This window comes from Diceros bicornis, chromosome 3, assembly GCF_020826845.1.
Source record: "Diceros bicornis minor isolate mBicDic1 chromosome 3, mDicBic1.mat.cur, whole genome shotgun sequence".
NCBI lineage: Eukaryota > Metazoa > Chordata > Mammalia > Perissodactyla > Rhinocerotidae > Diceros > Diceros bicornis.
Window position 1 is genome coordinate 25,280,898 of NC_080742.1, and position 22,990 is coordinate 25,303,887.

General features: G+C 39.7%; 1 protein-coding gene across 3 annotated transcripts in view; it reads right to left on the minus strand.

The window, feature by feature from the left end:
* The window catches only part of ABCB4 (ATP binding cassette subfamily B member 4), a 65,139-nt gene extending 53,560 nt beyond the window's left edge, over positions 1–11,579 (minus strand). For 2 of the 3 annotated variants that reach the window (XM_058524741.1, XM_058524747.1), the window contains exons 1-2: positions 8,705–8,729; positions 5,157–5,307 (exon numbers count right to left, since the gene is read on the minus strand). In XM_058524741.1, coding sequence (XP_058380724.1) covers positions 5,157–5,274 — 118 coding nt within the window. In that variant the 5' untranslated portion in view covers positions 5,275–5,307; positions 8,705–8,729. Of the gene's footprint in view, positions 1–5,156; positions 5,308–8,704; positions 8,760–11,446 lie in introns of those variants that run through there. The other variant, XM_058524751.1, reaches the window with a different exon arrangement.
* Between the last annotated feature and the right edge of the window lie 11,411 nt (positions 11,580–22,990).

The following is a 22,990-nucleotide window of genomic DNA, read 5'->3' on the forward strand; positions in this document are numbered from 1 at the left end:
TCTTTGTTTCCTTATCATGGGTAATTAACCCATAGGTCGTGTTTTCTGGGTGCTGTGTATCCTCCTTTTCTTCTTCCAAAGGGAGAAAAAGTTGAAATTTATTTAAAACTTAAACTACTGTCAGGATCAATTACCAGGCAAGTGGCCTTGATTATGGCACAATTTTTCCCTCAGGATTGTAACTTCTACTGATGTTCACAGTGAAGTGTTTCTGCTTATTAATCTAGCTCTTTATCAGCTATCAGATCCTTGAGGACTCAAACCCTATTTTACTTCTCTTCTTATCAGTTCAGTTCTGTGTGCTTATTTCCTTCCTTCCTAAGTCCTTAAATACGGCACCTTTGATATGCCAAATGGGAACTGTGTTTGGAATCAGAGGCAGACAAGCTATCTTAAAGCTGTGGTATTTGTAGAAATCATTGTTCCAAACCTTGGGAAACCTCCAGATAAATGTGTACAGGGCTATTTTTTCCCCCTGAACTTAGAAATCAGGTGAAATTTTAAATGAGTTTTACTCTCCTCCAACACATACCTCAAACTTTTTAATTCTCTCAATGAGGATATTATAATTCAGACTGACTCTCTTTCCTAGGAAAGAAGAATCTATGGGCATTCCGAATTTGACTTGCTCCTTTCTCGGAGTTCCAATCTAACTCTGGGTTAGTAACCCTAGGAGCCCCAGGAAACCAAGAGTTTCTGCTGCCTGGGGACAAAGGTGAGACAAATGTGTGTTGATATGTTCCCAGAAAAGTCATGGGACTCTAGATCTGGAAATCTCATGGGATTCTAGATCTGGAATTCTAGATCTGAAAATCTTGCGGGATTCTAGATCTGGAATTCTAGATCTGAAAATCCTGTGGGATTCTAGATCTGGAAAGGGCCTAGACCTGGTCTTCTCAGATGCTACCTGTTATGCTTCAGTTTCATAAACAATCTCCAAGTAGTTGTCTGACTCAGTGATTCTCAACACTCTCTGCTTGAAAAAACACAGATGCCCAGGCTCCACCCAGTTAAATCAGCACCTTTGGCTGAGTCTAGAGCATCATATTTTTAGAAAGTGCCTCCAGTTGGTTCTAATGTGCCAGGATGGAAAACTCCCACACTAATCTGCCTGAATGCCTCCCATAACAGGGAAATGGGGAATTCTTGCAGCTGCGTATTCATTTTAGAGAGCTCCCATACAATTCATCCATTTTATAGATGAGGAAACAGAATTTCAGAGTGGTTATTTCATTTCCAAGTTCTTAGGGATAGTTTTCCCCCATATTTATTGATCATTTACTATGTTCCAGACACTTTACATAAATCCTCTCATTTAATTCTACCCAGTAAGTCTATGATTACCTTTCAAAGATGAGAATAGTAAGGATTATAAAGGTTAAGTAACTTGTCCAAGTTCACATAGCTGGTGAGTGAAGAGCCTAAATAACAACTGTATACTTTAAGGATTACACAGGGAGACATTACATAAGGAGTCCTGACTGTTACTTTTGAGTCTCAAAGTAAATCAATGTCTGCCTTCCTTGATTCTGCCTAGTACTCCTTTTATCATAGAGAAATATTCAGCATAAAACAAAGAGTTGGTGTTTGTCTAGGCAGCTTTGGCAATATTGGCAGTTAATTAAAGTAACTAGGGGCTCAAAAATGCCTTTTCCTCTCAACCATGAGGCAATGCAAGACATGTAGGGTATGTCAATTTCTCCACAGAATTTCCTAGATTATTACAGTCACATAGACTTGGTATAAAATATATCAAGTTCCTGATACTCTGCAGAAAATCTGTTTCCAATACTCTGTCTATGAGGTTTTGGATGCAGAATGTTTTGTGCATAGTTTCTGCACAACTGAGTCATTGTGAGGGGATGACCTTGTCACAGAGTAGCTTTATTCTGTTGACAAGGATGGGCTCTGTTCACAATAAGTCATTGTCAGAACTTCTTGTAATTTAAACCTTTTTTTCTTCTAACATCCCCTTCTCATTTGGCTCCCATTATGTCTAACTGTCCAAGAATACAACAATTCTAAAGAACAGACTCTCAATAAACATTATCTCTATGAGATGTGCTAGCAAGCTCAGCCAAATACTCTAGCTTCTCTTAATGCCCACTATTTTTGCTAAACTCTACAACCCTGAACATATTAATGAGCTCTCTGGATTTAGAGTGAATATCCTTTACAGATTTCATTTTCTCCAAAAAGGTCTGAGAATATTATTTTTACAAACTATCAAAGAGTGGACATTGGAAATTCATAACTTTTGAGGGACTTCCCATTCCAAATCCTCCAAGACAGACAATAGGCCTAATGACAAACATGGCTATAGAGGACCAAGGGTCATATAATTTGGAGGCTACTGAAACTAACTTTACAACTTTGGTGAGTTTATCACTCCAGCAATCACAGGTCTGTAAGTGACTTGCTCGTGCCATTCCCCAGAGAGCCCTTGAATTTGGCCCTGGGCACAGCAGACGGCACCTGTCTGCCATGTCCAGTTTCAAAGCTATTTGGTTGCATAATTAGAAATGAGTAAAAAACAAGCAAACTGCTCCAAATAGGAAAGTTGTAGAATTATTCCGGTGTTAGTAAAAACAAAAACAGGTCTAATAAAATTGGTCCAAATGCAAACTCATCTGCGATAAATGCATTGCATTGTTTTAATCTGATTTTTAAACATTTAAATCTGATTTTTAAAACATTTTTAATTGTGACAAAATACACATAACATAAAATTTATCATCTTAACCATTTTTAAGTGTACAGTTCAGTAGTGTTCATATTATTGCACAACCAATCTCCAGAACTTTTTTATCTTGCAAAACTGAAACTCTACTGAAACTCTAAGCCCATTAGACAACTCCCATTTCCTCCTCACCCCCAGCCCCTGGCAACCACTATTCTACTTTCTATTTCTATGAATTTCACTACTTTAGAGACCTCATATAAGTGGAATCCTGCAGTATTTGTCTTTTTGTGACTGGTTTATTTCACTTAGCATAACGTCCTTAAGGTTCATCCATGTTGTAGCACTGTCAGGATTTCCTTCCTTTTGAAGGCTGAATAATATTCCATTGTATGTATATACCACATTTTGTCTATCCATTCATCCACTAATCTGATTTTTTAACCCTGAGTTAAAACCAATTTCTTTTCTTTTTTTTTGTGAGGAAGATCAGCCCTGAGCTAACAACTGTGCTAATCCTCCTCTTTTTTTCCTGAGGAAGACTGGCTCTGAGCTAACATCTATTGCCAATCCTCCTCCTTTTTTTTTCCGCCAAGGACCCAGTAGATGGTTGTATGTCATAGTTGCACATCCTTTTAGTTGCTGTATGTGGGACAAAGCCTCAGCATGGCCTGAGAAGCGGTGCATCAGTGCGCGCCCGGGGTTCCGAACCCGGGCCACCAGTAGCGGAGCGCGTGCACTTAACTGCTAAGCCACGGGGCCGGCCCTAAAACCAATTTCTGATTGACATGTCCGAATATATATATAAAATTAATGTTTAATAGATCTATAGATCTTCTAAGAAGTAAAAGGAAAACAAATAGAAAATCCCTATCCCTCATTTCACTGAAGACTTTTTAAACTATCCTATCTTACTCCAATTTTTCCTTTATGGTGTTTGTGTTAAAGTTTTGGTCACTGGTCAAATACAAGTAATCCATTTAAAGCTTTCCAAACACATTTTTGTTTTTAAGAGAAAGCAATTATTTACACTGGTAGTATAATGTATATGGTTGTGAGCATGGTTTGGGTGGCAGAAAGACCTAGGTTTGAATTCTGTCCTAACACTCACCAGCTATGTAACTTTGGGTAAGTTATTCACCCTCTCCAAGCCTCAGTCTCCTCATATGTCATGGAGGATAACACTACCTTATGTGTAAGATTGTTCTTGTGAGGGTTAAGTGAAATAGGACTTAGCAGATAATAAAGACAATAAAACATTACTATTATTGTTGTTATTTTTATGATAAGTTCTTCTCAGAGACAATAGTATCTGAGAATAAATAAATAAACTGTGTTTTTGAAAGATCTTGCTTTAATTATTCAAAGGACACTTTTACTGGATTTTCAAAAGGCATTAATATTTATGTAAACAGATCCTATGGTATAAATCAAGTAATCATATTCTCTTAAGTAATTACACTTAAGCCCCACAATGCTAACCAAATATGTAGTTCTCAATCAGTGAACATTGAAAACTCTTACTGATGTTATCCAAATGATAGAGTCCACTTTTTCTCAGGTATCTTTGCTATGAAAGATACTTTTCCTTTATCAGTCTTTTTCTTATATTCCACCATCTGTGTAGCAATAGAGCTTTATTCAGTTTTCTCCAGCCTAGTGCCTACAAGGTCTCTTGGGAGAAACTGAGCCTGTAGGCTTGATAGAAACCATGAAATTTTTTCCTTTCTATGTTGAATTTGGCTAATATGAAAATAACTATGTCCATTGGAACCTCACTCCAATGCTGTTGTCACAGCCCCTCTTATAGACAACATTAACTTATGGGACTCCTTTGTCTCTTTAGTAATTATAGTCTTTTAGGTGAGTTTCAAAGCACATCATTCTCATATTGAATCCATTTACTCTTAGTGAAGTGTTACATCAAGTTCCAGTCAACTTGGTTGATCCAAAAATCAGAGACAAAAATTGTATATTCTGTATATGCATGTAAAATGGGCATAATTTTAACAAAAAGGGTGGAGAGAGAGAAAAAAAGAAAACTAGAAGCAGATATACAAGCTGAGCATTACTAAGAAGTAATGCCATGCTAACTGATGTATTTTGAAATTCATCAGGAATCCCTAATGGGATGGACACCGCATAGACATGATGGCATGGACACTGCATAGATACATACTCTGTAATAGTTCCACTATCCTCAAGGGGAGTAACTTCTCTACTTTATACAGATGCAAATCTTTCTGTATCTTTTCTTATCCTATATTAATAGTCAAATAGGGTACAGCTATTTGTTGAAATTTAAATGAGTATTTGAGGAATTTTCTGAGAATTATATAACTCCTTCTGTGATATCTGGAGTCACCCAAATGTCCAAAAAATTAAATAAGTAGATGATGAATAGCAAAATCAATTTCCAATCCTTCATCCAGTTAAAGGAGTGCTATGCATTAAAAAAAAGTAGGGAAATGCTTACCTGGAAAGGAGAAGTTTCCTGAAGTATTTACAAATCTATCGGTCATTTCTCCAAATACTATCATCATGAGGGGGAGACCTGATCCATGAGCTATAGCCATGATAGTGCCCAGGTACATAAATAACTTATCCTGCCAATCGGAGTATTGAAACTAAAAAAAAGTAAAATAAAATAACACTTACCTTCTGAAATAGAATTTCCCTTTTTCCACAATTATAATTTCTTTGGATTTTTATTTAAGATCAGTACTTTTGCAATTGTGGCAAATAAATGTATTAGAGAAGATGGAGAATTTCGACCCAAATCATTGACAGATTAATTTCATGATTCTATTTATTTTGTATTCTTTGAAGAAATCAATCTGATTCTGTTTAATCAGTATCTTATATATATATATGTGTGTGTGTATATATATATATATATATATATATATATATATATATATATATATATATATAAAATCAGAAGGGATAAAAGTTTGGTTCCATTAAGAAATATTGTTTGATCTTCCAGAGCTCCTGAGGTAGTGAAATAAAAACAGCTAGAAGTAGACATTAAGTACCCACACTCATGCACACACCCATCACATCCTTTAAAAGGACACAGTATATTTCAGAGATTACAAATGGGGGGAAACAGATCCTCTGAGTTTTGAGGATAAGAGTCCGTTAAGAGGTTTAAGTCAGCTTTTAAAAGGCAGCTCATAGTGAAGTGCAACAAACATTATGGAGTGTCTATATGTGTACTTTAGGGAAGTCTTGCTCATGGAGATGATGCTCGTTGCAGAATCTTGAAGGATAACGGGGAGTTCGCTGAAAAAGAATTGGGGAATGCAGAGGAAGTGGGGGATATGCAGAGGAAGTGGGGGATATTTAGGCTTAGAACAGCAAGGTAACTAGAAACTGCACGGAGGGCTCAGGTAACTCCATGCAGTGGAATTCCTGAAGAGCAGAGATCAAAGTGTGGGAGACAATATTAGAGAGAGGTATAAAAGGCCCAGTATGCTCCACTGAGGATCTTGGACTTAGTACTATCAATGTACAATGTACTTAGTACTATAACTCAGACGGGTGATACCACTTGTCACAGTGAAGTGCATAACACCCAGGAACTAACCGGCCAATCAGTGTCATAACACTCCAAAGACTTTGTTCCTCGCTGTCCTTTTAGTCCTCTCCAATTGCTCACTTTTTCTCCCCATTTTTGAATGATTGTTCTATGGCTCTCTCTCTTCTTCTTTCCTCCTCTGCCCTCTAGACTACACATTCCTTCTCTTATTTTTCCATTTCTATACCTTCCCCTCTGTCCCTTGCCTCTCTCCCTTCTTTTTAACCATTTCCCTCTGCCCATTTCCCCCACCCCACCCTCTTCTGGGGATGAGGAACAGTCATCAGGAGAAGGGGGATGAGTCAGGCTTGGCAGAGTGGGGGTCCATGAGAGCTGAAGGTGAGTCAGACAGGGTCAATGTGCTGGGACAGCCTGAGGTCAGACTCACATGATGGGGGGGCGGTGTGTGCAAACTGTTTTCAAAGAATTCCAGAAGTACAGTGAGGGGAGGCCAAATTCCATCATCAAACACACAGGGCAAGCAAGAGTGCCGGAAGAGACAAAGGGTCAGAGGCCAGCTGGAACTTGGAATGGAACAAGGGGAGTAGGTGGAGAAGGGTCCCTAAAATTGCTACAAAAGGGACCAGTGTCCCCGAGGTTCATTTTAGTGGCTCCTGGGAAAGGAAGATAGAGCACTTGAGTCTATCGGCCACAGCTACAAGCACAGGATCAGGTTGTTATGTAATGTTCTCTTTACTGAACATTTACATGAAATCGACGAATGTTTTAAATGCTTTTCATATTACTTAAATAAAATTTTCTTCTGTCTCTAAGCTTAAATTTAAAACTATGTGAATTTCACAGCAACATCCTAAGTAATCTAGATTTGTTTTCAATGATTTTCAACAAAACAATGCATTTCTAACTCCTGTTAGAGCACAGTTTTGTCCTGAACCTTTTTCAGGATGAAAAATATCTATTCAGAGGCTGAAAAAAAGAAAAAGATTACATTTAAATTTTAACTTTTAAAATTCAAATGAAATTTTCTATATTTCTACTTTAAGGTTTATGGTATTTTTTTTTTTTTGAGGAAGATTGGCCCTGCGCTAACACCTGTTGCCAATCTTCCTCCTTTTTTTCTTTTTCTCCCCAAAGCCCCAGTAGATAGTTGTATGTCATAGTTGTACATCCTTCTAGTTGCTCTATGTGGGACGCCGCCTCAGCATGGCTTGATGAGCGGTGCGTAGGTCCGCACTCAGGATCTGAACCAGCGAACCCTGGGATGTTGAAGCAGAGGGTGCGAACTTAACCGATAAACCTCCAGGCCAGCCCCAAAGTTTATGCTATTTTATTTTTCTTTAGCAGGCAGATTTAAAACCTGTGCATTAAAACTATATTCAGTTTTACAAACAATTTATTCTCTAAAGTACTAAATTTTAAAAAACTCTTACTGAGGCTTTAAAACAAAAGCATCACAAGAATAAAGGAGAAGAGAATAGGGGCTTTGTGGTGACGAGAAATGTGCAGCTATGTTCAAGACTAAGGATGTTTTGGTGTCTTTTCATTCATTTACTCACTAAGTTAGAGATTTCAGCTGACATGCCTCTTAATATCAACTTCTTTGCTACTGAATAATGGTTGTCATAGTTTGAAATACATCATGTTTACCAAAAGTGGGCAAACATTTTCATGGGCCACCTCTCTGAGACATACTACAAATGAAAACTAGATTAGATTTCCTCCAAAAATATGTTGGCTTGCCTTGTGCCAGCTGAAAATCACTGAGAACTGTGTTAAACATAATCTGAATCCCTAATAGTTACTCCACATATATGTTTTTTTTTATTGAGGTCACATTGGTTTATAACATTATATATTTCAGGTGTACATCATTATATTTCAACTTCTGTATAGACTACCTCGTGTTCACCACCAAAAGTCTAGTTGCCATCCATCACCATACAAATGTTCCCCTTTACCCCTTTCACATGCTAAGCAAAATAAGTGAGATGGAAAAAGACAAATACCGTATGATTTCACTCATACATGGAAGTTACTCCATATTTAATCAATTTTATTGGAAGCCAAATGTGAACATAGATTTCTTAATTATTTTAAAATTTCTGTAGTTAACAAGCACTTTCTTTATATGCAAGCTTGTTTTAAGCTAAACTGGGGGTTGGGGAGGGGGTTGGTGAAACTAACGCAGAGATGCATTTTCCTGAAATTGGTTAGTTTGTATGGTGTTATGAACACAAGTCTTATTTTCAATTTTCCTGTAAACGAGTTAGCTCTGCTCTGTTTCATAGCCAGCCTATCATCCATCTCGACAATGTGGGCCATTGACTACAATGAGCCAAGCTAAGACAGCACAGGGGCAGCAGGGAAAATATATTGCTGCCTGTAGACAATCTTAAAGTACTGGCTCTATAACTATCGATTCAAGACACCAAATTTGAATGAAGACAAGAATTATATACATTTAATATTTCACAACTTACCAATGTTAATGGTCCAATCAAATTCACTTTCTTCATTTTTTTCCTGTCTTGGTTGCTGTAAAAAATATAATCATTTGAATTTAAACAAAATGTTTCACAGTCAACTAAGTATAAATTTGAGTAGTTCTCATATTCAACTATTATAATATTTTCAAATATGAAAGAGTGATGTCCACAAATTATCAAAATCGTTCAGTTTAACAAACACTGCAAAGCAGTCACAAAGAGCAAAGGTAACTGTCCAAGGTACTACAAGGATCTCTAGATAAACGAGCAACGGTCACCTGCCTTGTGGAGCTCCTACACAGAGGGAAGATGAATAACTTAACAATGTCTGCCAAATAATCACATTCTTCTTTTGCTAAAAAATATATATATTGATCTAAAAATAGAAAAGGTCACCCTTCTGAAGGATTTAGGGGAGTGGTGTCAGGAAGTCCTGTTGGCTATATACTGAAAATACATCTAGAATTCAACCACTGCTCACACTTTTTATTGCTATCCCAATAGCCCAGGAGAACTCCTCCCTAGTCTCTCCACGTCCACTTATGCCCACTTTTGTCTATCGTCAACACAGCAGCTAGAGCAATCATTTAAAAACTCAAGTCATATCATGCTACTCCTCTGCTCAAAAACCTACAATGGCTCCCATTTTTCTTAGAGTAAAAACCAAAATCCTTACATTGACCTTGAGGGCCCTACATGATCTGTTTCCTTGTTGCCTCTCTGACCACATCTCTCACTCCCACCCCTGCTTCCTCTGTCCAGCCACCCTGGCCTCTCTGCTGCTGCTGTTCTGTGAACACATCCACCACGTTCCCATCGCAGAGTCTTTACATTATCAGCTCCGTCTGCTGGAAAGCTCTCCTCTCGGACACCCGCACAGCTCTCTCCTCTCATTTCTTTCAAGCCTTTGCTCAGATACTGCCTTCTCAATAAGACTGACCGTAACCACACTACTTAATACTGCAAACTACTTTCTCCCTGCACTCCTGATTTCCTTGGCCTTGATTCATGTTTTCCCATTGCATTCATTACCTTCTAACATTTGCTGTAGTTCACTTATTTAGCATGTGTATTATGTATGTCTGTCCTCCACACAATAATGTAAACTCCATGAGGGCAGAGATTTTTTTTAATCTAAAATGCATTTATTTAGCTTAAATTTCCAGGTAGGTGATAAAGTTTTACTTATAAGACTTAATCCCAAATTATTTAGAACAATCGCCAAAATCAAAGGACAGACATGTGCCACTAAACATGTTGAAAAGAATGTGCCACAGCCAACAGAGCACAATTGGAACAAGCACATAACTAACTCGCAATGTGCCCCAGATAACTGAAGTGAGCTTAACTGCCTTTGAATGCAAAGCTTTGGTCTGCTTTTTATAAAAATTAGTCTCATTACATTTAATTTCATAATATTACAGTCTTATTCTTAACTTTCTGTATTTCTCTTTTGAACTGCTTTCTTCTTTCCAACACAAGGCTGTGAGCTCCACTTCTGAGAACTTCCTTAGCTTCTGAAGTGTGACTGCCCCTTCTGCAGGGAGAGCTCCTTTGTATACTCATCAAACGTTCAGCCAGTGCAATGCATACATAGCCTTCTTCCTGAGAATGCCACCTATTTACAGATTCACAGTCAATCCCAGGCTAAAGTGCCGGCTGATGAAAACCACATTTTTCTAGTAGTAATAATACCATCCACCGGTTTTCCAATTCTGTACGGCAAACTAAATTTGCTGTGAATGAATACCATGGTTCTTAGAAGGAATAGAGCAATATCACTGTATGAAGAAGTTAACAGACTAAAATAATGCTTCAGTTTAAACATCGGATAGGCATATTTTCAGTTACCTAATCAGGCCCCTTGCAGCTTGAGGACACACTACAGAACCTGATAAATTTGTCCCTCTGGGTGATTACTCGATGATACAGGTCAATTAGTTCTGGGTGGCTTGGCATGAACTCAGAGACCATAACAGCCTCATAAACTATTTGAGGCTAAAGGCGAAAATGATTCACTGTGAAAGAGGAAACAAAGACAACACACCATTGACTGGTCACTTCTGCCCCTATTAGAGCTTGTGCAGTGCGCTTAACAAGGGCCCCTGGGAACCAAGAGCCAGCCCAGGGAGAAAGACGCACGAGCAAAGGAAGCGCTGAGGTTTTGCCTTTGCATTTGAACAAAAACTGATTTGGAAATACCGGTTGCGGAAGAACGAGGTTGCTCAAGGTTCCCCTCCTCACCTCGCCGCTCAGAGGGGAGAAACACGGAACTGGCCTTGCGCTGGGAGGAGGAGGAGGGGATAAGACAAGAAGGAAGAGGAATAACGCGTGTGTGTGCGCCGCGCGCGCTCTTCACTACTCTTGTTCAAAAAGGGCAACCATCAACAGCAGATGTCTGATGCTCTACAAACATGAAAAATCAGATGATGTTATGAAAGTTATTTGTAAAAGTTTCAAGTTATATAATGCCAAGAATGTTATACAACACAGATATTCATCGAATCACCTTCCACAAAGGGGAGCGGGGCACTTTTAAAGACAGCCTCTTCTTCCTGAGCCTGTTCCAAAAGGAGCCTCAGTGACATTCCTTGAGAAAGGTCAGAACGTCAGATAAGACCCTGCAAAGAAGCTCCAAAACAAAGGCCAAACGCATCAGCTTCTCAACTTTCCAAGGGCGAATTTGGTCGTGCTAATTCGCATGCAACGGAAAAGCCGTGGCTGCTGGTGATGTACCTGCTGCTGCCCAATTCAAAGTCGCCTTCCGCTCTCCTGCGGCGCAGGACTGTTCCGTTCCTTCCCGCCTCAAGATCCATCTCAGCCTGGGAGAAACCACAGCCTCAGGTCCAAGCGCATTCGCTCCAGCTCCGGGAGGACAACCAGCCTCCTCGCAGCCCCCGCCCGCCCGAGGGGTCCGAGCAGGACGTACAGGTCGCGGGGTGAAGGATCGCCAGGTGGACATCCCTCTGCTTCCGCCCCGCGCCCACCGTCCCCGGGGTTTCTTTCGCGCCGCGGCCCCCGTTACCTCGGACCTCGCGCGTCTCTGCGGAGCCGCTGGGCGCTCCGGGCGCTGCGGCCGAGGGGCTTGGACTTTGTTCGCGGCGGCTTCGCTCCCGCCCCCCACGCGCGTCGGGCCTCAGCAACGCCGCCCTCCGGCCTTGCTCCGCAGGCCAGGGGCAGGCAAGGGGCCGAGCGAGCAGCCCTCGCCGCCGGGAGCGCCCAGCGCGGCCGCCGCCCACCCAGGCGAGCCGCCAGCCCCGGGCCGGCTGCGCCACCTGCGGCCCATAAGCCCGCGACCAGCCTGGTGCTGCGGGGTGCTCGGAAAGCCTCGCCTGGAGGGCCATCCAGATCCTGCCCCAAGTGACTGTCACACTCCCTCGGCGCTCAGTTTTCTTTTTAAACCCATGTGGGGGACAGTTTCTGGACGCTCGACAATCATAGGGCAGCCAAGGACGGAGAGAGCACACTAGCCTCGCCTCCCTCTTCTGCATCCCCAGGTCTAGTCTGGATGGCACCCAACCGAACCATCTCCAGGGACCACGAGAGCTAACCAGGGCCGGCCCAGAACAATCACATTATGCTCCTTGGAGAAGAGGAACGCTCTCGGTGCTGAGCTGGAGGGACTTTGTGGAGATCGCCTAATTTAAAACCCGCATTTTTTACTGGAAGAAACTAATGCACAAAGAGAGTAAGTCCTGCCTGAGACTGCACCAGTGGGACCAGAGTCCAGTCCCCAGTGCCCTCGCCTGATCTTAGAGTTCTCCCTATACTAAATTGTCTCTACACCTAGCACCTGTTTGAGTCCCCTGTATTGCTTTCTCAATTTCTCCACACTTCTCCGAAAAGGAAAGATCTAAAACAGGGAGCAGTAAGTTATGAAGCCAGTGGGATTCAAACTCAGAGCTTCACCTCTTAGCTATGTGACCTCGGACAGTTTGCTCACTTCTTTAGGCCTCAGCTTCCTCATATGTAAAATGAGGACAAAAACATCTTCCTTATCAAGTTCCTGTGAGGAACAAATAAATTAAACAAGTAAAAGGAACTAGTGCTGTGCCTACCACACAGTACCTGCTCAACAAATATGGCTTTCCTTCCTCCTAATCAGGTAGCAGGATTACCTGCGGGGCCTTGCTCCTGCTGTGTCTTATTAACACAAAAGTCATCAGGCGGCTTTCTTGGGTTCCAAGAGAACCTTCAAGCAGAGCATGATATAAGAGGAGGTGTTGTCCAGCAGACCCTGGTGTGAATCTCATGTCTGCCATTTATAGCTGTCTAGCCTTGGGCAGTTTATTTAATTCTTGATTCAGTCTCCGAATCCACAAAACAGGGGTGTTATTAGGATTAGATATAATGTGTGCAAAGTGCCTGGCACATAGGAAGCATCTAACAAATGACAACTAGTATTATCGCTAAGAGATCAGAAGAGGCTGATGAGGAAAGACTGGAATCGGTGGCAGCAGCTCTGGCACTCACTGTTAAATGTGCCGTGTATCTCCATCCTGCTCTACCTGTTACCTTGAGCTAGGCAGAATTTGACTTGAAGAGTGTGCCGGGGGATGATTGAAACTATGGCATGTTCTGGAATTATGTGTAGGTCCGAGGCTGGGGTCTGAACCCGTGAACCCTCGGCCGTGGAAGCAGACTGTGCAAACTCAACCACTACACCACTGGGCCGGCCCCTGATCTCACTATCTTTTAACTCTTCCTCCCTCCCTTGATGTATTCTCTTCCTTCATAACCCATCTTGCAAACATCTGCAACCCCCTCACCCTCTCTTTTTATCAGGCTCGCTTGGTAAAACCACAACCCTGGTAAATTTAAATTATCCAACTATTGCAAGCCTCCACCATACAGCAGAACATGGCTAAAGAAAAACACAAAACCATCTGACTGGTCCCACCATGAAACTAAATGGCCTTAACTACATATATATATATATATATATATATATATATATAAAATGTATTTATTATGCTTATTATTTATTGCCCACTCTGTGGGATGCAAGATTTATAAGGATGGAGACTTTTTTCTGGCTTATTCATTGATGTATCGCAACATTTGCCGCCTAACAAGCATAAATGTTTCCCTAGCTCATTCACTATTCTACTTTCCTAGATAATTATTTTATACCTTCTCTTTCCTCAAACTTCTATCATTCTTTCCCTGTCTCCACATTCTGCTGAAGTACTGTGCTTCTTATTTCACTGATAAAATCGAAGTGTTCAGAAGGGAACTGCCATACTCTTCTACCATGCCATTTGCCCACTCCTGTACCAACACTCTGCCTTCCCACCTGTTTCTCTAAATGAACTCTCCATGCCCCTATTTGCAGCCAGTCCTTCTGTTTGTACTTTTATACTGTAGATCCCATCCCTTCAAGAATGACTTCTTAGGGAGCCGTTATTCTCTCTCTCTCCTGCATCATCAACTTTTCCGTGCCTGCTGGATCATTCCTCTTGGCATACATAGGTGCCGTTATTTCTTCCATCTAAAAAAAAAAATCTCTCTTAAGCTCACTTCTCCTAAACACTACCATTTCTCTCCTTCTCTTTGCAGCGAAACTTCTTAAACGAGTTATCTCTGTCACTTTCTCCATTTCCCGTCCTCCTGTTCTCCCTTAAACACACTCTAATCAGGAGTTTGACCCTTTCACACGACTAAAACTGCTCTTGTGAGGGTCATTGATAACCTCTACATTGCTAAATCCAAAGGTCAATTCTTTGTCCTTACCTTACATGACAAATTTAAGCATTGACAAATTTATCTTTCTCTCTTTCGTAATACATTTTCTTTATTTGCATTCCCGGACACCACATATTTCTTGGATTTTCTTATGCTTTGCTGGTCATTTTCTCAGTTTCCTTTGATGGTCTTCCTCTTCTTTCAACTTCTTACTAACATTGGAGTGCTCCAAGGCTCACTCCCTGGACTTCTCTATCTGTTCTCACTCCCTCTGTAATCTCAGCCAGTCTCATGGTTTTAAATACCTTCTGTATCCAACAATTGCTAAGTTTTTATTCTAGCCTAGACCTCCCTCCTGAATTCCCAACTCATCTATACAACTGCATCTTTGACATCTCTATTTGGATGTTGAATATGCCCAAGCTTGACTTCCGGTCTTTTCCCCAAGCTGGCCCCTCCAACAGGCTTCTCCTTTTCAGTTGGCAGCTCCAGACTTTCAGTGGCTCAGCAAAAATATTAGAGTCATCCTGCATTCTTATCTTTCTTCTACATCCGGTACTCAGTCTGTTAGGAAATCCCATTGGCTCTACTTTCAAAATATGTCTGGAATCTGACCACTTCTCTCTCTCCAGTTTTACCACTGTGGTGCAAGCCACTATCATCTCTCACCTGAATTAGTACAATAGCTTCTTCATGGTCTCTCTGCTTCTGTCTTTGCCCTCTCTTCTGCCTTTGTCCACTCTCAAAGCAACAGCCAGAGTGATTCTTTTGAAACATGAGTCAGATCATGCCACTCCTCTCCTCACAGTTTCCCAGTGGCCCCCAATTCATTCCGAGCCATGACCTGCAGTGGTCCGCCCTCTCCATAACCCCTCTGACCTCGCTCTCTACTTCTCTCCACACCAGCCACACTGGCTTCTTGGATGTTCCTCAAGCAAGAGAGAGTTCCGTCTCAGAGTGTTTGTGCTAGTTGTTCTCTCTGCCCAAAATTCTCTTCCCGCAGATATTCTCATGGCTAAAACCCTCACCTCCTGCAAGTCTCTTCTCAATTACCATCTTTTCAATGAGACCAATCCTGACCTCCCCTTTAAAAACTGCATCTCATACCCTCAGGACTCTCAGTTCCCCTCTCTCTACTACAATTTTTCTTCCCACAGCATTTATCACCTCCTAGCATACTATATAATTTATGAATTTATTATGCTTGTCGTTTATTGTCACCTGAGTAGTAGGTAAGACCCATGAGAATAAACATATTTTTCTTGGTTTTAGTCAATGAAATATCCAACATTTATTGCCCACACTTACTATGTGCCAGACCCTGTGTTAGGGTTTGGGAATATAAAGAAAACAGGGCATAGTTCCTGCCTCATAATGGACTGAGAATAAACCAGTTCAAAAATCATTCAGATATTTGTAGTGTTTTATAAAGTTACGGAGCCCATCACACATACATATTATCCCATTCAATTCTCAAAACAAGAAGCATGTTTAAGATAAACAAGCAAGGAGCAATTACTCTGTTTAAAGGTGTGGACACTGGGATTCCTGAAGAGGAAGCGAATTTCCACAAGCTAAGACACAATAAAATTAGAATTCCAGCCCTGGCCATGTGACTCCAGCTGCTCCCTCAATATCCCTGGGGAACACTACTGCCAGCTGGGGCCATGCCTCCCTATATTTCTAGTCCCCACAGCACTAGAAGGCTCAGTACATGTGTATTGAATAGATAATATTTTTAAGTTATAGCATAAAAGATTTTTATTGTAAAAAGGAGATTCCTATAAGTAAGTGTCAAAGGGAAGAACAAACTCCATCTACCAAAGTATTTAAAAATATAATATATATTTAATATTATATAATAATATTGTTATAATACAATATTTTATATTATATTTAAGTACAAATTAATTCACAACATTTTTCCCTGAAGAGAGTATGATGGACTTAGTTCTCTCTCCAGTTGACCGTTAGCTTGATGATAATGTGCTGTGTGGTCTTTTTTCCACTATATTGTATTTGTGGCTAACACTTCTCTGACTTTTCATCTCTGAAGATAGAAGGTTAGATGGTATCATCTTCGACTATTATATTTGCACAGGGCCACACTTAACTACATTTTGTTTCCAGATTTTTTTGCCACCAGTACTTTTCAACCTCTGCCTAAATCTTCCATCTCCTTCTCAGAATTTATAGTTCTTGATTTCTTCTGCTTTCACTTTCTTCAAACCATGTTACATCTTACACTTTTCTCCCAAAATTCTTTTTTAAAATCTTCTCACTGCTTGAAAAATGAAACAAAAATCCCTCTCCACCTTTGACCTCTTTTCTCCTAAAAAATAATTTCCTTTTGCTCTCACTGTTCTTTTGCTCATTATAAAATTCATCCAGCTAATTTGGCCCTGGCATACTGGAAGACATTCATAAGGTCTTGAAGATGAATGTAGTGCTGATTCAGCTCTCTCTTTTCCAATGAACTCTTCCTTACACCCTCTTAAACCAGGGTGGACTTGCAAAGGTACCATGACAAAATTTAAGGAAGCAGTTGGGAAGATTTTGCTGTCAATCACAATGTCACTTCACTTCCACCAGCATAGAGTAATGGCACACGGAGAGTTCCAAGGTCACATTGCCTAGTGGGATTCTTGTGCTCTGAGAGTTATGGGAACTGTTGGGTGGACAGGGAGGGCTGCAGGGTGCCAACATCAGGGATGAAATGAACGAGCACAAGCTAGGGTCACTATGCTTTAGGTTATTTATGTTGACTTTTCTTAAGGTTATTCTAAAACCATACCTTTTCAAAATATTGTACTTTACTTTGCTAATACCATACCAAAGTTATCTATAAATAATATAACAAAAAAACAGTAACATCAGGTTTGTATTTGATATTAATCTCAATTACTCACAGCACTATTTTCTAGCCCTAAAACTGTGGCATCCTAAGGGTTATTCAACCACTTTAAAGGGTGTTGTGAAATGTTCAGAAATCTATCGAAGCAAAATTAGCTTGGGTTTGCAATCATCTGTGCATCAATTTTGGAACTCTACTAATATCAAGTGGAATCTATGATTCTCTTTATCCTCCTTTTTTAATCCCTCTGTTTTTTTTCATTGAACTTTTTTATTTGGACATACTTACAGATTCACATGCAGTTGTAAGAATAATACAGAGAGATCTTCTGTACCCTATACTTAGTTTCCCCAATGGTAATATATTACATTTTTATGTCTAAATTCATAAAGGATATTGATCTGTACTTTTTTTTAAGCTGTCTTTGGTTTTACTATCAAGGCAATATTAGCTTCATAAAATGCATTGGGAAGCATTCTTCCACTTCTGTTTTCTGGATGAGATTATGGGTTAGTTGAACATTTTTAGACTTCCATTTTGATTTATCCAGAGGTTTTTTTTTGTGGTTATTGTTGTTAAAGTTATCTATAGTGTTTTTGACTATGGCTATTTGTATAGCTTTTTTAGTGGTTCTGAGTACTACATTGTATATACATAACTTATCACAGTTTACTGTTGGCATCATTTTACCTGTTCGAGTGAAGTGTAGAAATCTCATCTCCCTTACATCCATTTCCCTCTCACATTTATAATCTGATTGTGTTATATACTTCCTCTACCTACATTTAGAACCACACCAGACAGTATGGTTAATTATTTATAAATTTTTGCCTCACCCATCAAAAATATTTAGACAGCACAATAGGAGAAGGAAAGTCTATTGTATTTACCAATATTTTTGCTTACCATGTTCTTCCTTCCTAATATTCCAGGGTGCCTTCTTTTATCATTTCTTTTCTGTATAGAGAACTTCCTTTAGCCTTTCTTTTAGGGTAGGTCAGCTGGTGACAAATTCCCTTAATTTTCCTTCATTTAAGAATATCTTCATTTTCCCTGCATTCCTAAAGGATAATTTCACTGGATATAGGATTCTGGGTTGAGAATTCTTTTCTTTCAGCACTTGAAAAATGGTGTGCCACTTCCTTCTGGCCCCCATGGTTTCTGATAAGAGACCCATTGTCATTCAAATAATTTTTCTTTGCAGTAATGTGTCATTTCTCCATTGCTGTTATCAACATTTTTTCTTTATATTTAGGGGTGTTTTTTTTGTCTTTACTTTCTTAGAGCAGCCTTAGATTCACAGCAAAATTAAGCGGAAGGTACAGAGATTTCCCATATACCTCCTGCCCCTACACATGCACAGCCTCCTCCATTATCAACATCCCCACCAAAGTGGTACATTTGTTACAATTGATGAACCTACATTGACACATCATAATCACCCCAATCCATAATTTTACATTAGGGTTCACTCTTGGCGTTGTACATTCTATGGGTTTGGAAAAATATATAATGACCTGTATTCATCATTATAGTATCATACAGAGTACTTTCACTACCCTAAAAATCCTAGGTGTTCCACCTATTCATCCCTGCTCACCCCACCCTACCCCCAACTGCTGGCAACTACTGATCTTTTTACTGTCTCCAGTTTTGCTTTTTTCCAGAATATCGTATAGCTGGAATCAGACAGTCTGTAGCCTTTTCAGATTGGCTTCTTTCACTTAATAATATGCATTTAAAGTTCCTTCGTATCTATTCATTTCTTGATAGCTCATTTTGTTTTAGTGCTGGATAATATTCCATTGTCTGGATGTACCATTTACCCACTCATGGACATCTTGGTTGCTTCCAAGTTTTGGCAATTATGAATAAAACTGGTATAAATATCCGTGTGCAGGTTTTTGTGTGAACATAAGTTTTCAACTCCTTGGGGAAAATCCCAAGAAGCATGATTGCTGGATTATATGGTAAGAGTATTTTTAGTTTTGTAAGTAACCGCTAAACTGTCTTCCAAAGTGGCTGTACCATTTTGCATTCCCACTAGCAATGAATAGAGTTTCTGTTGCTCTACATCCTCACCAGCAGTACGTGTTGTCAGTATTCTAGATTGTGGCCATTTTTATAGGTGTGTAGTGGTATCTCACTGTAGTTTTAATTTGCATTTCCCTGATGACGTATGATGTGGAGCATCTTTTCATATGCTTATTTGCTATCTGTTTAACTTTGATGTGGTGTCAAGGTCTTTGGTCCATTTTTTAATCAGGTTGTTTGTTTTCTTATTGTTGAGTTTTAAGAGTTCTATTTTAATTTTTATTTATTTATTTTTCCCCCAAAGCCCCAGTAGATAGTTGTATGTCATAGCTGCACAACCTTCTAGTTGCTGTATGTGGGACACGGCCTCAGCATGGCCAGAGAAGAGGTGCATCGGTGCGCACCCGGGCTCCGAACCCGGGCCACCAGTAGCGGAGCGCGCGCACTTAACCGCTAAGCCACGGGGCCGGCCCTAAGAGTTCTATTTTAGATAAGTCCTTTATTGCATGTGTCTTTTGCAAATATTTTCTCCCAGTCTGTGGCTTGTCTTCTCATTCTCTTGACATTGTCTCTTGCAGAGCAGTTTTTAATTTTAAAGAAGTCCAGCTTATCAATTATTTCTTTCATGGATCATTATGTTGGTGTTATATCTAAAAAGCCATTGCCATACCCAAATCATCTAGGTTTTCTTCTACTTTATCTTCTAGGAGTTTTATAGTTTTGCATTTTATATTTAGGTCTGTGACGCATTTTGAGTTATTTTTGTGAAGGGTGTAAGATCTGTGTCTAGATTCATTTTTTTGCATGTAGATGTCTAGTTGTTCCAGCACCATTTGTTGAGAAGACTATCTTTGCTCCATTGTATTGCCATTGCTCCTTTGTCCAAGATTAATTGACTGTATTTATGTAGGTCTATTTCTGGGCTCTCTATTCTGTTCCATTGACCTATTTGTCTAATCTTTTGCCAATACTAATCTTTCTGGATTACTGTAGCTTTATAGTAAGTCTTGAAGTCGGGTAGCGTCAGTCCTCCATTTTGTTTTTCTCCTTCAATATTGTGTTAGATATTCTGGGTCTTTTACCTTTCCGTATAAACTTTAGAATCAGCTTGTCTATATCCACAAAACAACTTGCTGGGATTTTGATTGGGACTGCATTGAATCTATAGATCAGTTGGAAAGAACTGACATCTTGACATTAGTGAGTCTTGCTATTCATGAACGTGGAATATCTCTCCATTTTTTTAGTTCTTCTTTGATTTTATTCATCAGAGTTTTATAGTTTTCCTCATATAGATCTTGCACATATTTTGTTAGACTTTATTTTATTAGACTTATTGTTAGATAATATTTTATTTGGGGGAGTGCTAATGTAAATATCATGTTTTTAATTTCAAAGTCCATTTGTTCATTGCTAGAATATAGGAAAGCAATTGACTTTTGTATATTAAATTTGTATCCTGCAACTTTGCTATAATTGCTTCTCAGCTCAAGGCAACTTTTTTGGTCAATTCTTTTGGATTTTCTACACAGACCATCATGTCATCTGCGAACAAAGACCGTTTTATTTTTTCCTTCTCAGTCTGACTACCTTTTATTTCCTTTTCTTAGCTTATTGAATTAGCTAGAACTTCAAGCACGATGTTGAAAAGGAGTGGTAAGAGGGGACATCTTTGCCTTGTTCCTGATTTTAGTGGGGAAGCTTTGAGTTTCTCATCATTAAGAATGATGTTAGCTGTAGGTTTTTTTAGACATTCTTTATCAAGTTGAGGAAGTTCCCCTCTATCCTATTTTACTGAGAATTTTTATCATGAATGGGTGTTGAATTTTCTTAAATGCTTTTTCTGCATCTATTGATATGATCATTTGATTTTTCTTTTTTATAGTCTATTGATGTGATGTATCACATTAAGTGATTTTTCAAAGTTGAACTAGCCTTGCATACCTGGAATAAATCCCACTTGGTCATGGTGTATAATTCCTTCTACACATTGTTGGATTCGATTTGCTAATATTTTGCTGAGGATTTTTGCATCTATGTTCACGAGAGATATTGGTCTCTATTTTTCTTTTCTTGTAATGTCTTTGTCTGGTTTTGGTATTAGAGTAATGATAGTCTTATAGAATGAGTTAGAAAGAAATTTCTCTGTTTCTAGCCTCTGTAGAGAAGGGATATAATTTTTTCTGTAAATGTTTGGTAGAATTCACCAGTGAACACAGCTGGGCCTGGTGCTTTCTGTTTTGGGAGGTTATTAATTATTGACTCAATTTCTTTATATTTAGTTTTTAGAAGTTTGATTATAATGTGTCCCAGCATGGATTTCTTAGTTTTATTCCATTTGGGGTTTGCTTATCTTCTTGAATGTGTGGTTTTATGTATTTTGCTAAATTTAGGAAATTTTCAGCCATTATTTCTTCAAATACTTTTTCAGCTCCACCCTTTTCCCTTTCATTATGGAACTCTGATGACACTAGTGTTAAATCTTTTATTATAGTTCCACAGGTCCTTGAGGCGCTGTTCATTTTTTTCTGTCTATTTTCCTCGCTGTTGTTTAGATTGGGCAGTTTCTATTGTTCTGTCTCCCAGTCTGCTGTGGAGCCCATCCATTGAGTTTATTTCAGTAATCATATTTTTTAGCTCTAAAATTTCTACTTGGTCCATAAGTTCTGTTTATTTGCTGAGACTTTCTATATTTTTCATTTGTTTAAAGCATGTAATTCCTTGTTGAAGCATTTTTATGACAGCTGCTTTAAAATTTTTGTCAGGTAATTCTAACATCTCTGTCATCTTGGTGCTGGCATATATTCATTGATTTTTCTCATTCAGTTTGAGATCTTCCCAGTTCTTGGTATATTGAATGGTATTCAATTGAAACTTGGACATTTGAGGTATTATGTTATGAGATTCTGGATCTTATTTAAACTTCTTATTTTCCTTGAGTTTTGGACATTGCTCCATCAGGGAAAGGGGTGTCATAACTACTTCATTACTGCAAGTGGGGATAGAAGTCCAGGTTCCCCACTTGGTCTCCACTAACACCTGAGGTAGGAGGGGGGTCCTTATTACTGCTGGGCAGAAGTGGGAGTTCTGGCTCTCCCCATGGCCTCCACTGGCACCACAGGGATGGGAAGGTAGCCTTGTTACCACTGTGTGGTGGTGAAAGCCCTGAGCCTCCACTAGGCCCCCTCTTACCCCACCCCAGAGGGGAGGGGGAAAGGTGCCCCATTCCTACCAGGTGGGGATGAAAAGTCAACTCCCTACTTAGCCTTCTCTGACACTGCCGTAGTGGGGGGCAGGTAGTGAGGTTGAGGTGCCTTGTTACAGCCTAGCAAGGGTAGAAGTCAAAGCTTGTCACTCAGCATTTTTGGGTATGGGTGTGGGTGGTGCCACAGATTTTTCAATGATGTTTGGCTAGAATGGAGTGGCTACTGTCTAAACATTTTCTATCTTGCTAGGCTGCCCTTTTCCTGGTCCTATGGCTAGAGAGAGCAGGCTTTTTGGGGGTTACTTTTTGTCTGTGCACATTGGCATTTCTGGGTTTTCACCTTCTTCAGCGCCGAGTCTGGGATATGTGAAGCAAGAACAAAACAAAACAAAACAAAACAAAAACAAAAAATGGGGAACTCACCACCATGTCATTCTTTGGATTCCAAGGTCCTTACCTAGTTTGCCTTCTTCTCTCCATTTTTCAGAGTCATCTCATGTTT